This window comes from Sebastes umbrosus, chromosome 8 (genome assembly GCF_015220745.1).
Source record: "Sebastes umbrosus isolate fSebUmb1 chromosome 8, fSebUmb1.pri, whole genome shotgun sequence".
Classification (NCBI taxonomy): domain Eukaryota; kingdom Metazoa; phylum Chordata; class Actinopteri; order Perciformes; family Sebastidae; genus Sebastes; species Sebastes umbrosus.
This window is the reverse complement of record NC_051276.1, coordinates 10,072,942-10,086,655: the sequence shown is the minus strand read 5'-3', so window position 1 is coordinate 10,086,655 and position 13,714 is coordinate 10,072,942. Positions and strand designations below refer to the sequence as shown.

At 41.8% G+C, this 13,714-nt stretch overlaps 2 protein-coding genes across 5 annotated transcripts; one reads left to right on the top strand and one right to left on the bottom strand.

The window, feature by feature from the left end:
- Positions 1-1,766: 1,766 nt before the first annotated feature.
- On the bottom strand, positions 1,767-12,326 carry LOC119493493 (cytochrome b ascorbate-dependent protein 3). Of its 4 annotated transcripts, none has more exons than XM_037778845.1 (7): positions 12,305-12,326; positions 10,556-10,685; positions 4,998-5,202; positions 3,476-3,684; positions 3,142-3,296; positions 2,108-2,270; positions 1,767-2,010 (listed from the first exon to the last, which is right to left on the bottom strand). In XM_037778845.1, the coding sequence occupies exons 2-7, from the start codon at positions 10,676-10,678 to the stop codon at positions 1,984-1,986; spliced, it is 882 nt and encodes a 293-aa protein (XP_037634773.1). In that variant the 5' UTR covers positions 10,679-10,685; positions 12,305-12,326; the 3' UTR covers positions 1,767-1,983. The 4 variants fall into 4 exon arrangements, with proteins under 4 accessions (XP_037634773.1, XP_037634772.1, XP_037634771.1 ...); XM_037778844.1 differs by lacking the exon at positions 12,305-12,326 and adding an exon at positions 12,231-12,257; XM_037778843.1 differs by lacking the exon at positions 12,305-12,326 and adding an exon at positions 10,813-10,835.
- Positions 6,264-9,230, top strand: LOC119493492 (tripartite motif-containing protein 16-like). The gene has a single exon (XM_037778842.1). The coding sequence runs from the start codon at positions 6,332-6,334 to the stop codon at positions 8,021-8,023; it is 1,692 nt and encodes a 563-aa protein (XP_037634770.1). The 5' UTR covers positions 6,264-6,331; the 3' UTR covers positions 8,024-9,230.
- Positions 12,327-13,714: the final 1,388 nt, after the last annotated feature.

Here is a 13,714-nt window from a genome sequence, read left to right as displayed (position 1 = left end):
GTGTGATTTCTCTAACACTTGTCATGTCTTTCATGAGGGAGGTTTCTTACCATTTGTGGATTTCGTTGCATGTGTTTGTTGCATCGTGATTCCGTGTTCCTCCACTTTCACTGTCACGCCTTTGCAGCATCAGTGGAGGCTGTTACTGCACCGCTGCCAGTCCTTTCATTTCTGAGACAAAGATACAGACACATCAAGCAGTGACTGATCATGATCAGTGGTGCATGAACTCACTTCATCTTCTCCCTCTTTCATTTCTGCTCGGCCGAGTTGTCACGCAGCCCAGAGAGCAGCTTCAGCTGTCGAGGGGGGACCTGTGAGACAAATCTGCATCACATCTTTGCCATTCAATTTCACATTTCACAGCCATTATAATCAAATCAGGGTTATTAGCGATGTCACTCAATGGTAAAGAGCTAGGGTTGTTCTCCTGCATCCAGATACACGGAGACCACCTGGACTAGAAAGACGACTTCTACCCACCCATTGTATGCTGGAGTCGCTTCTATCCTGCTGTCACCTTCAATAGGAATATATACATATACTGTATACACATATAAATACATACATACATATTTAAATACATAAAAACATATATTTATACATGCATACGCATATACACATATATACATATACACACACACACACATATACTGTATATATATACACTAGGGCTGTCAAAGTTAACACGATAGTAACGTGTTAACACAAATTTGTTTTAACGCCACTAATTTCTTTAACGCATAACACAATCGATCTTGTCATGTCATACTAGCTTGTCGCGAAGGAGGCTAGATAGTGCTCCAAAGTTAAGCTAAATTTTAGCAAGGAAAAACTGTCATAGCCATTATCAGGGGGTCCCTTGACCTGAACACATACAGTACATACAAGAGTTTGCTGTAAAAGTTTAACTTAAAGGGGTACTATTATGTTTTCGTGCTTTTTCCCCTTTCCTTTAGGGGGGTTATATAGGTATTTGTGCATGTAAAAGGTCTGCAAAGTTACAAAGTCCTGCCTTTCTTCCGTAACGTGGTGATGTCACCAAGTAACACACTTTGCCTAGTGGCTAGTTTGGCACACCCCCAAACAAAGCTAGTTAGAGCAGAGCTGGAGCGGAGTCCGAAGAGTTTGATTCGGTTGACCAATCACAACAGAGTGAGCCGCTATGAGAAACGTAAAATGTTTTTTTTTTTTAAACATTAAAGCATGTAAACATGTTCTAGAAGAAACCCAAAATACAAGTATGAACCTGAAAATATGCACAATAGGTCCACTTTAATAACAAATCATTGCTGAGGTACTCTGTTAGACAAAACCACAAAAGGCAGAAGTAGAGAAAACCCCACAGGGAAGTCTACAGCGAATGTATGTAATGTAATGTGTACAACACAGGAGGGTTACAGCAGGACACCACTGGGTGTCGACTCAGAACTACTATTCTAATGGACAGCCTTGGGGCAGGTCTCGTTGTAACCTTGCAGGACCTCAGGGTGACTCATAATGTAGTGATTGTGCAAATTTCTTTGCAGAAGGGAGTGGACTGCTGAACGCTGTCACTAATATTGGGTCAGAGGCATTAGTCAGGCAATTAAACTCACAATATGAACCAACACCAGCTTTGGATATTTTTTAGCTTGGCAATCCATTCTTCACCAAAGGAGAACATACCTCTGGTAAACTATTCTAAAACTCAAGGTTCCCGTTGCTAACTAGCTAGAGTGCGTCATGGGAGAGCTTATACAGAGCAAAAGGAAAAATGTCACAGCTTTGATGAAGCACACATTTTTAATCTTTGTCAAAAAAGCAATCTTAAATATAATTTCAAATAAATATTTACATCCACAACAGACTTAGATAATTCTCACAGGATTCAGACAGCTGCTTTTACATTCAAAGTGGAACTTTTGGATTGTGATCTGTGATGGTTGAATTGATTCTGCATGGACGGATTTGATGCAGTGAGCATTTTTTTTTAAATTCTTTTCATTCATTTTCTTCTTGAAGCAATGGCTGTGGGAGAGAGTAGATAAAGATGATTATTAAATACTTGATTAAAATATAACCTCTAATCTCTTTTATTGCATATCAACTGCACTGATATTCTCACCGTGTAAACTAGGTCCTCAGGCATGGAGTCTGGTCGCTGCCATTTAGGGTTGGACAAAATCTTAAGGACAACCAAGCCGAAGGCTACGATCAAAACTCCCAATGTGTTTCCCAACACAGCCTCGGGTGGAAGGGCAGAATACGCCGGACCTCCAATGCCTTTGCTGTGGAAAAAAACACATTCAGGAGGGCAATTTTATCACTTTATCTTTAAGGAAAATATAAATAAAAAGTAACTCTTGGAATAGGGATGCCACGAGAACCGATACCTCGGTACCAAGTCAACGCCAACATTTTTTAAAAAGTGACGGTACTCTTTTTCTACAGTACCGAAGGTACCGTACGATGCCTGTAATGGTCATTGGTAGGGACCCACCGTTTAATAAACTTGTGACAACACCGGTGTTACCGATTACACCGGACATTTTAAAAGAAAAGATGACGGTCAACATGTGCAGAGCGCTGACTCTAATCTTTGCCGTCATGTGGCGGTGTGTCTGGCCTCTCCTGAAGCGCTTTTGCTGCGGGGCTCCGCTGCGGGGGTCTACCTGGCGCTGCTGCTCCGTGCACACCGGCTGTGACGGCTCCATCCACCTCGCGGCGATTACCTCATTACGTTATGGTTCCCTTATAGCATTGGGATTAAACGTGAAATATTGCCAAATAGGTGCGTTTGCTTTTCGCTTCAACAATAAACACTCTGCCTCCTGCTCCTACTACTCTGAGCTGACGGACCAGATGCGTTCACGGTCAGTATGTCGTGTCCGTCGTCTGACTATCAATTGAACAAAATGGGTCAATTATTTGTATTTATTACTTAAAGTCTACATGCCTCTGTTTTTTGTAATGTTCAAATGTTTTTGATAAAAGAGTGCGTGTTGAATTACAGTACAGGGGATTTATTGTTGTTGTTTTTTTGTTTTTTTTAGCGTGGTATCAAATTGGTATCGAGAATCGTGGAAATTCACTGGTATTGGTATCGACTACTAGATTTCTGGTATCGTGACATCCCTAACTTGGAAATATGGCACTTACAGAACAAAGAAGAGTTTCTCGTTGATTCCGGAGATGCAGGCAGCAATGCTGAGCACTAATATGCTGCCTCCCATCCAAACATGGACGGGTTTCAGGAGGGCTCGTAGTGATATGGGGGACCAGGGCAGGAGGAAGCCAGCCATACCCACCACCCACTGGATGGACGAATACAAGGGACAGTGAACACAAGGGACAGTGAACACAAAGGCACATAACCAAAGCCCAATCATGTCTCAGAATGAGATAAAAATGAAGAAAAAAAAGAAAAAAATCATGTCCACCTTATTTCATTGACTAATACAGGGATTCAGTTTCTGCATGTAAAGTCGTATACCTGTATGGCGAAAAGAGCTGTAGCAGCGATTCCAATCCAGCTGTGCAAAGAGTAGAGGTTGGGAATGTTTTGAGCATTGTGATTGCCAAACACAGCACAAAGCCCCACAATTGACAAGACCAGGGAGGTGAGCATCACTGCAGCATGCAACAGCTTCCAGGGGAGTTTATTCTGGCCCCAGGTCAGGGGGATGCGGTACAACACAGCTCCTGCAGGGAGGAGGCAACAACAGAAAAGATGCAAAGTTTCATTTGTATATTGCGTAGATGTATAAAGAGAACTGGATACAGCGTTGGAGGCGGTGCCCCGTTCATTCCTATGAAAGTGTCTAAGTGGTGCATGAAGACAAAATCGCGCGACTTCCGAGTAGAAAGGAACCCGGATCTTCCAGCGATTTTCCGCATCCATTGAGCCCATGGAGCAGGCGCAGTAGCATCCACTAGGTCACATGGCTCGTTCACGGGGTCACAGCCGTCACGCTGTCGTCACAGCTTGCTAACTCCCCCTCCGAGCCCTCGCTCCAGCCTCGGTCAGGGTCTCATTCACATGAACGGAGGAAGGGAAATAACTCTGAATACAGCTATTAGTGCATTTTACAACTTTTAGGACCTAATGATTTAAATAAGAACTATTAGAGTGTTCATACTGGGAAGTTGATTCACCTCAAAATAAATTATCCTCTGAGTTACAGACGTCTCTTTCCCAATGTAACTCTAGTGGAAAAAGTCGTTTTAGGCCCAATGGCATCATGTGACGGACACAGAAGTTGTAGTACCGTCGTTCAGCAAATACGAACATTTGCATATATATTTCAACTGTATATTTTGTAATTGAAACGACAAATAAAACAAAAACATGAACTATGCCTAACAATCTAAATGAAGTGAATGTGCCTCTTGTTTACTGTAAAACGTCTAAATGCCGAGTGTTATCAGTAGTGTGAACACAGTTTATATACTGGGATACACAATTTCAAAAATCAAGTCAGACAAGAAATTCCCTCAAGGTGTTCCTGAGATATCACGTTCACGAGGATGGGACGGATGGACGGACAGATGGACAACCACAAAGCATTATGCATCAATGACCAAATATTCCTTTCTCCACACATTACTATGGACATTTAGGCAGCAAAGTGCTAACAAATCTACTGTGATTTTACTTCCTACCTTGTATGGACTGATTGTGTTCACATAAATCCAAACAGTAGCCATCATTACAACATAATGTACCACAGTGGAGACACATTACAGCTCCTTCCTGAAAATTGATAAAATTGTACTTTTCATCAGAAAGAAACTGAGCCTGCAATCACTGAGGTGTGGCACTTAAAGCAAAACAGTCACTGTGGACGTTAGCTCACATTTGTGCAACTGAAATTATGCATCTAATTATACATTAAGTCTCTATGAAACCTGTAATGTGTAATTATCTTAATACAGGCCAACTGTTACGAGGAAAAGCAGAAGTGAGAAATAGAAATGAAACAGTTTGATTCAAAAATACAAAAAAAGGCACTCACCATTGCCGTACAGCACAACCAGACCCGTTACCATCAGGACGGGGTGCCAGTTGAACTGCAGGGCCGAACCGTCCCACGCAAAACCGCCAAGCCACTGGCTATTCCACAAACACACGCACACCACGCAGGCCAGGCCCAGGCCCAGGGACAGCAGGTAGCATATGTAGAAGCTCACAATGGACAACATCCTGGAGAGACCTGGAGGCTAAAACAATACAAAAGAACAAAATCAGAACAGATGTGGTGGCAGGACAGTGAAGTGGTCAGACAGACAGAGGGACATGTTGCCGATTCAGTCCCAACATGAGGGAGTCACTGCCCAGTAAGCACTGAGTTGGTGATTTGCAGGTCAAAGGATGTCTAAATGGATGGATTAAAGGGATAGTTCAGATGTTTTTGAAAAGGGGTTGTATGAGGTGCTTCTCCATGGTCAGTGAATTACTACAGTAGATGGATTCTGGAGAAACACACCAGCACGGGAGCAAAGCAATGTACTGCTGTGGACGGGGGCAGCAGAAAAACAGATTTTAGACACCTAAAAAAAATCAATATCAGTTTAAGTGTACGCTATATTTAGAATATTTTCACCACTTCCAGACTTTCAGACCACCATCAGACAGCCCGTTCCGATGGGGAATCTATGCTCTCTTTAAAGCCACAGACTCCTTTGACAAAAACATTGTCATTGTCATCATTTTACATCGCAGAACTCAGGAGTTGCTGATCTACTGCTGCCTGTTAGTTTGTTTGTGTTATTTTGTAACTTTGGTGTTTTAAAAGGGACTGTATGTACATTTTTACACATATAAACATGTTTTAATCATATTTTATTGCCAATATGTGAACAGGTTGTAACCTAACCCAAAAAATGAGCAGCTTTCTGGGTTTCCTCGATCAGCCTGTAGACTGCTTTTAATGTGAAGAATGCGGGATGTTTTCTTCTGGGAAAATCCAACGGATGTGATGTCATGCATGCTCGTGAGTGCATTTATTTTCAGCTCCGCTACAGGGCTAACAGTGTGCAACTATGCACTATTGTAATGTCTATTGTAACTTAGGATACAAAGTCCCGCTCCTCTTCCTGTAATGAAGCAGAGCCTGATAACCCCTCCCTCCTCTTCCTCCTCTCAAACACAACAAGCTGCACTCTGTCCTCTTATTTCCTTGTTCCCTCCCCTTTAGATCTACAGTTTGAAAAATGGGTGTAACCTAAATGGTGGTGAAGTGAAAGCTGATAGGCCCCATTCACTGCAGATGTTGTTTAGATCAGAGCTCAAACTAGTTTCGCTTCTCGGGAAGTGAGACTCAGACGAGCGTTGTCTCTGAGAGGTGAAATGGCGCAGCAAGAAAATCAGCTGGACCACAAAAGGTTCTCTTGTTCCATCTGTTTGGATCTACTGAAGGATCCGGTGGCTATTCCCTGTGGACACAGCTACTGCATGAACTGTATTAAAGGCTTCTGGGATGGAGAGGATCAGAGGCAAATCCACAGCTGCCCTCAGTGTTGGCAGACCTTCACACCGAGGCCTGTCCTGATGAAAAACACTATGTTGGCAGATTTAGTGGAGCAGCTGGAGAAGACTGGACTCCAAGCTGCTCCTGCTGATCACTGCTATGCTGGACCTGAAGATTTGGCCTGCGATGTCTGCACTGGGAGGAAACTGAAAGCCTTCAAGTCCTGTCTGGAGTGTCTGGTCTCTTACTGTGAGAAACACCTCCAGCCTCATTATGATGTGGCTCCATTAAAGAAACACAAGCTGGTGGAGCCCTCCAAGAAGCTCCAGGAGAACATCTGCTCTCGTCACCACGAGGTGATGAAGATGTTCTGTCGTACTGATCAGCAGTGTATCTGTTATCTCTGCCCTGTGGATGAACATAAAGGCCATGACACCGTCTCAGCTGCAGCAGAGAGGACTGAGAGGCAGAGAGAGCTGGAGGTGAGTCGACTCAACATCCAGCAGAGGATCCAGGACGGACAGAATGATGTGAAGCTGCTCCTGCAAGAGGTGGAGGTTGTCAATCACTCTGCTGATAAAGCAGTGAGAAACAGTGAGAAGATCTTCACCGAGCTGATCCGTCTCATGAAGAAAAGAAGCTGTGATGTGAAGCAGCAGGTCAGATCCCAGCAGAAAACCGAAGTGAGTCGAGTCAAAGAGCTTCAGGAGAAGCTGGAGCAGGAGATCAATGAGCTGAAGAGGAGAGACGCTGAGCTGGAGTTTCTGTCACACACAGAGGATCACAACCAGTTTCTATACAGCTACGCCTCACTGTCGACGCTCAGCGAGTCTACATCCAGCATCGATATCCATCCTCGGCGCTACTTTGAGGACGTGACGGCGGCTCTGTCAGAAGTCAGAGATAAACTAAAGGACGTTCTGAGAGAGAAATGGACAACCGTCTCTCTGAGAGGGACTGAAGTGGATGTTTTACTGCCACAACCAGAGTACAAGACCAGAGCTGGATTCTTAAAATATTCACGAGAAATCACACTGGATCCAAACACAGCACACACATGGCTGTTATTAACTGAGGGGAACAGAAAAGCAACATTAGTGGGTCAAAGTCAGGCTTATTCCAATCACCCAGGCAGATTCGCTGATTGTTTGCAGGTCCTGAGTAGAGAGACTCTGACTGGACGTTGTTACTGGGAGGTGGAGTGGAGTGGGATATGGGGAGTTTATGTAGCAGTCACATACAATAATATCAGAAGAGAGTGTTGCCAAGATGGAGAGTTGCCGGGTAACTGTAGATTTGGATTCAATGACGAATCTTGGGCGTTAGATTGTGACAATAACAGTTATACATTTCGGTACAACAATGTTAAAACTCCCATCTCAGGTCCTCTGTCCTCCAGAATAGGAGTGTACCTGGATTACAGTGCAGGTATTCTGTCCTTCTACAGCGTCTCTGAAACCATGACTCTCCTCCACAGCGTCCAGACCACATTCACTGAGCCTCTCTACGCTGGATTTCGGTTTTATTATATTAATGGTGGAGACACTGCTGAGTTCTGTAAACTCAACTAGACAGAAGTCATTTAAGGGACAGTGGGTTAAATTGTCAGATCGCTAATTAGAACGAGGACTCGAATTGCGCTGTCCGGTAACGTTATTCCAGCATTTAGCCAAGTTTCCGTGAAACGAGGAGAGTTTCTGATATCCTGTCGGAAACCGATGCGGACACGGAGGTCATCCAGACCGTCATCCGACGCCCCCGCATAGCAAGCGATTATTACGTCCAATATTGCATGAAAAATTCTCCATAAACACAGCTGAGAGGTCGAGTTCAATGACTGGAATTAGCGGAGGCGATGCCCAGCAGACAGCTAGCGGCTGTGACAGCGCCCACCTGTCACTCAAAGAGGCCACGCCCTTAATTATGCATAACTTTAATATCATTTAAACGGGTGAGTTATATAAATATTCAGTTATCATGAACGGGGAAATGAGTTGTCATGAACAGAACAGTTTTTTGTACCAGGCTGAAAACATGTTTATTTCTGCTGTACAGTTTTAACATTGAAGTCTATGGGGATTGACTCTCTTTTGAAGCCTTTAGTGGGCGTTAAGAGGAACTGCAGTTTGTTGGCACTTCTGCATTGGCTTTACTGCTCAGCACCCGAGGTTCCTGCTTGGTTTTAACTCTGAAACTCATTTAGTCTCCACGTTCGTCACTGATTGTTGCATCATGTCTTCACTGCACAGAGATCAGCTGTCAATCAAACATTGTGGGCGGTACTTTGACATTGTCTCATGAGTTGTAAATGTTTGAGTGTCTTTAAGTGGCGCTCCGTCCTTTGTCTGTTTCACTGCTCATGATGATGATGATGTTTCTCTACATGAAGATGTAAACCTCTCTGAGCTTTAAATGTGTGATGAATATTTGTAGTGATGTATTTGTATGTTGTTGTGTCTCTTCCACTGCATGGCTCTTAAGAGAGAAAGACCTCCTTTATCCTGTAGATACTTTGCTCTCTTTGCAAAGAGATATATAAATCACATTGATGTGTTTGGCAGACCAAATGTTGTTGTTGTTCTGAGGTATTCTAGAAGTGTAATCATCCTGATCATAATTAATAAGGAGATCATTCATTATTCTCTTTCACATGGCTGAGATTCTGGTCAAACCAACTGATTGTGAACATGAGATCATATAATCATTTAACAGACTTTACTGATGGGATGTGTGAACAAAGTGACGCTTTACATGATGAATAAACTAACATGAACAAAGTCTTTTCTTCCTGTCTTCATTTCAGGCTATCAGACACAGCTGGTGGAGAAAATGTGAAACTACTATGAGAGTATAACTGAGGCCTCCTGAAACACCACAAAGTCCAGTGTTCATGTTCAGAGCAGGAGAGCACCTGTCAGTCAGTCTCTGTCCTTTCAGCTTTCCTCACTAAAACAGCTTCGTCACACAGAAATGAGCAGTTTTCAATCACTTGTTGCTGTTTTACAGCCAAAATTTTTTTTTTGTGCATTTCTCTTGGAAGAAATCCATTTGGCTCTTTGTCCAATCATTTATTTCATAACTTCATCTTTTATGCAGATAATAATTTGTGCCTTCAGAAGTCCTTAAAATGAAATTTGTTATTTAACCCTCTGAGACCCGCAATCCTGACTGACTTTACTGTCTTTCAGAGGCATAGATAACGGCTTCAGTTCCTCGTCAGAAAGGACTGTCTGATGGCGAGGTAAAGCCGTGAAAAATATTAGAAATATGGCGTACACTTAAACTGATATTGATGTTTTTAGGTGTGTAAAATCCATTTTGCTGCTGCCCCCATCCACAGCAGTACATTGGTTTGCTCCCGTCTGTTTCTACAAACTGGAGGCGTGACGACCAGATAAGTAGCCGACCTCATATAACCCAATCTGAACTATCCCTTTAAGACTGGGCTAACTTTGGAAAAAAGGTTTTTAGACATCTGGGTAACATATAGCCACTGTTTCAAAAGCAATTAAAAGACTATATTTCTGTATAGGACAGATTCTAACTTCACATTGACACATTGCCATTGAAATGGTGTTGAAACAAAGGCAATATGTCTAAAAAAACTTTTACTTTTCAACCAGATCTAGCCTGTTTAAAAGCTTATGCACTAAATCAATGTTAAACACCTTCTTGCTCACCCACAGGATCAATGCAGCAGCTAACTGCCACAGTTGAATGTTAACTAAATGAAACGAATATTAGGAAAAAAAGAAAAATATAAAAGCGTGTAAAAACTAACTTTAATTCATTTAAACAATGTCAACTTGTCCACTGGATGAAAATACTACATTGCAACAGAAGTGATTGAATCATGGTCAATATATTCTTCTAACCTTAAACTGACGCTATTTCTATCAAATCCATAAAATCAAACTCTTTTATCATAAGCTGGACATTTATTAATCATCAGAAATGTGCACCAGTGTTGCTCGCCTTACCTTGTCAAGCAGCTGCTGCAACACCGACAACACTTCCTACTAATACTGAACTTAACACCAATCAGGTAGAAGTTATTGGCTTTATCTCGTGATTTTCCCTGTTACTCTTTAACTGATACTCACTGTGTTATGTGCTCTCACTTCGTGTTTCTCTACTCCAGCTGCAGTCTCACTTCCACATTGAGCTGAGCTGCGGTGGCTGAGGGGGAAGCAGTCAGAGGTGGGTGAAAGACCAGCCTGCTGCATCTGCTGCCTAGAAACAAGATGGACAGTGGGAGTGGGAAACAACAAGTTTTTGGCATCATTGGGCAAAAATTTCCATAATAACCTTTCAGCATATTGTAATTCAAGTGTTCTGAGAGAAAACTAGACTGCTGCACCTCCTCATGGCTCTGTTTTCAGCCTTTAGAAAGTATAGTCCATGACGGGAGACTTTGACCAATCACAGGTCATTTCAGAGAGAGAGAGAGCATTCCTATTGTCTGTGCTCCGGCTGGTGGGCGGTGCTTGGTATTTCCTCAACTGATCTCAACATGGCTGCCGGGTCACAAACTTTCTCATTTTACAGTTAAACAGTACACTACTGGATGAATCTGAAAACATTTGAGGAGAGAAATAGGCATTACAGTAACAGAATACTGATTCATATTTGATCAGCGCTGCCTAGTTTGACCTTTTGATCGGAGTTGGCGAGTGATTGACAGCTGCTCAGAGACGGCAGACTCCAGATCAGCTCTGGTTGGTTGTTTTCCTCCGGTCTGTGAAATCTTGCAGATGCCAATAGGAGCACCGAAGGACACCGGAGGACACAGAGGAGCATGATTTTTTTTCAGATTACCTGTCTCATGCACTACTACGTTGAGTATTAGGGCCACATTGAGGAGAAAAAAAAAAATTGAGATTTCAAGGAATAAAGTCATAATATTATGAGAGTAAATAGTTTACGAGAAAAAAAAAGTCGTAATATTCTGAGAATAAAGTCATAAGTTTACGGGAAAAAAGTAATAATATTATGAAAATAAAGCCATAAGTTTAATAGAAAAAAAGTCGTAGTATTATGAGAACAAAGTCACAATATTTATTAAAAAGTAGTAATTTAATGTGTTATTTTAGAGGGGAAATAGAGCAGCGTGCTGCCTGTGTGAAAATGAGGAACGTGGAACATCTTGTGAGGACACCAGAGGTCACCAGCGAAGGTCGCACATTCATTTTTTTCAGATTACCTATCTCATGCACTACTATCAGGATATTATAAAAGTAACTTTTTTTTAATCATATTTGCTCCTTTTCTACCCACTGCTGCTTTAACCAGTTTGGGTGTAGAGTAATAAGAAACATCCAGCTAACAAAAAGCCATATCTTCTTCTGCCAAAACAAAGATACAAAATATAAATAGATTACAATGGAGTGAAAACTTTTTGCTGACTTTTCAAAAGTGCTAAAGTTACCGTGTTAGTGTCATAAAACGTCAGTGGAAAGGAAACTGCTTTCTGGCAAAGTGACACATCTCATGACTCAGTATTATAACACTGGCAGGTTGTTATCTAATGTTACATCTGCAACGTGACGCAATGCAGCGAACTATTTAACCTTTTGCAGCTCACATTCTGACAACATGTGAAGTGCAAAGAATTAAAGAGTGACATTAATACATCCCGCAGCCTGACGTCATCTCTTCTCTCTCAACATTAGCACACTTTTTAAACCAACTCTGGTAAAAGTCCCAATAAGTCCCGCAGCCTGCTGCTGCTGCTGCTAGCATTCACACAAAGTCTGAGTAATTCACACATTAATGTACCTCATTTACATATACTCCATATGACGAGAGCGACGTAAACAGGTAACGCGTTCATTTCAGGAAGCGATATTTACCCCTATTTACCTACTTGACCCATTTCCTTATTGACAGCGCAAGGCCTTGTGGGAAATGTGGTTTTATTTGTCACCAGTCTACCCAGCAGCACTCCACACTATCTAATCACGATTCAACGGTCACTATATCCTGACAGGAGTGTACGACGGAGTGTTAGGGCCACATTGAGGGAAGAAAAATGTGACAATAAATTCATAATATTACGAGAAGAAAGTCATAATTAAATGAAAAAAGAGTCATAACCTTAAAAGAAAAAAACATTACAAGAATAAAGTCATAACTTTACGAGAAAAAAAAGAATTTCCTCCTCAACAAAAGAGTTAATTTCCCCCAGGTCTGTGTGGTTCTTTCTTCAGAATAAACACAGTTTCTTGTACAATCTTTTCAAGGTCCTCATACTGATGATAATGTGGTGCTGATGTGCCAAAAGATGAAGTATTTGGTGATTTGTGAAACCAAAACTAAAGAATGACTTCACAAGATACTCCACGTTCTTCATTTTCACACAGGCAGCCCACTACTCTATTACACATCAAATTACTACTTTATAATATCATGACTTTATTGTCATAATACTACGACTTTTTTTCTCATAAACGTATGACTTTTTTTTTCTCGTAAATTCATGACTTTATTCTCAAAATATTCCGACTTTTTTTCTCGTAAACTATTTACTCTCGTAATATTATGACTTTATTATCGAAATCTCAATTTTTTTTTTTCCTCAATGTGGCCCTAATACTCGTCGTAGTGGTGCATGAGACAGGTAATCTGAAAAAAAATGATGTTCCTCTGTGTCCTCCGGTGTCGTCCGGTGCTCCTAATGGCATCTGCAAGATTTCACAGACCAGAGAAAAACAACCAATCAGAGCCGAGCTGGAGCCTGCCGTCCAGCTGCCGTCTATGTCAATCACTCGCGAACTGCGATCAAACGGTCAAGCCAGGCAGCGCTGATCAAATATGAATCAATATTCTGTTACTGTAATGCCTATTTCTCTCCTCAAATGTTTTCAGAATCATCTTGTAGTGTACTGTTTAGCTGTAAAAATGTGAAAGTTTGTGACCCGGCAGCCATGTTGAGATCTGTTGAGGAAATACCAAGCACCGCCCACCAGCTGGAGTACAGGAACGCTCAATAGGAACACTCTCTCTGAAATGACCTGTGATTGGCCAAAGTCTCCCATCACAGGCTAACTTTTTTAAAGCCTGTAAACAGAGCCATGAGGAGGTGCAGAAGTCTAGTTTCCTCTCAGAACACTTGAAATACAATATGCTGAAAGGTTATTATGGGATTTTTGCCCAATGATACAAATGAAATGAGGTTTAAAGCAATAAGACTCAGCAGGGAAAATGAAAATATAATTTAAGCACACACATGCAATATTAAAACAAACAATAAGGTTAAACTC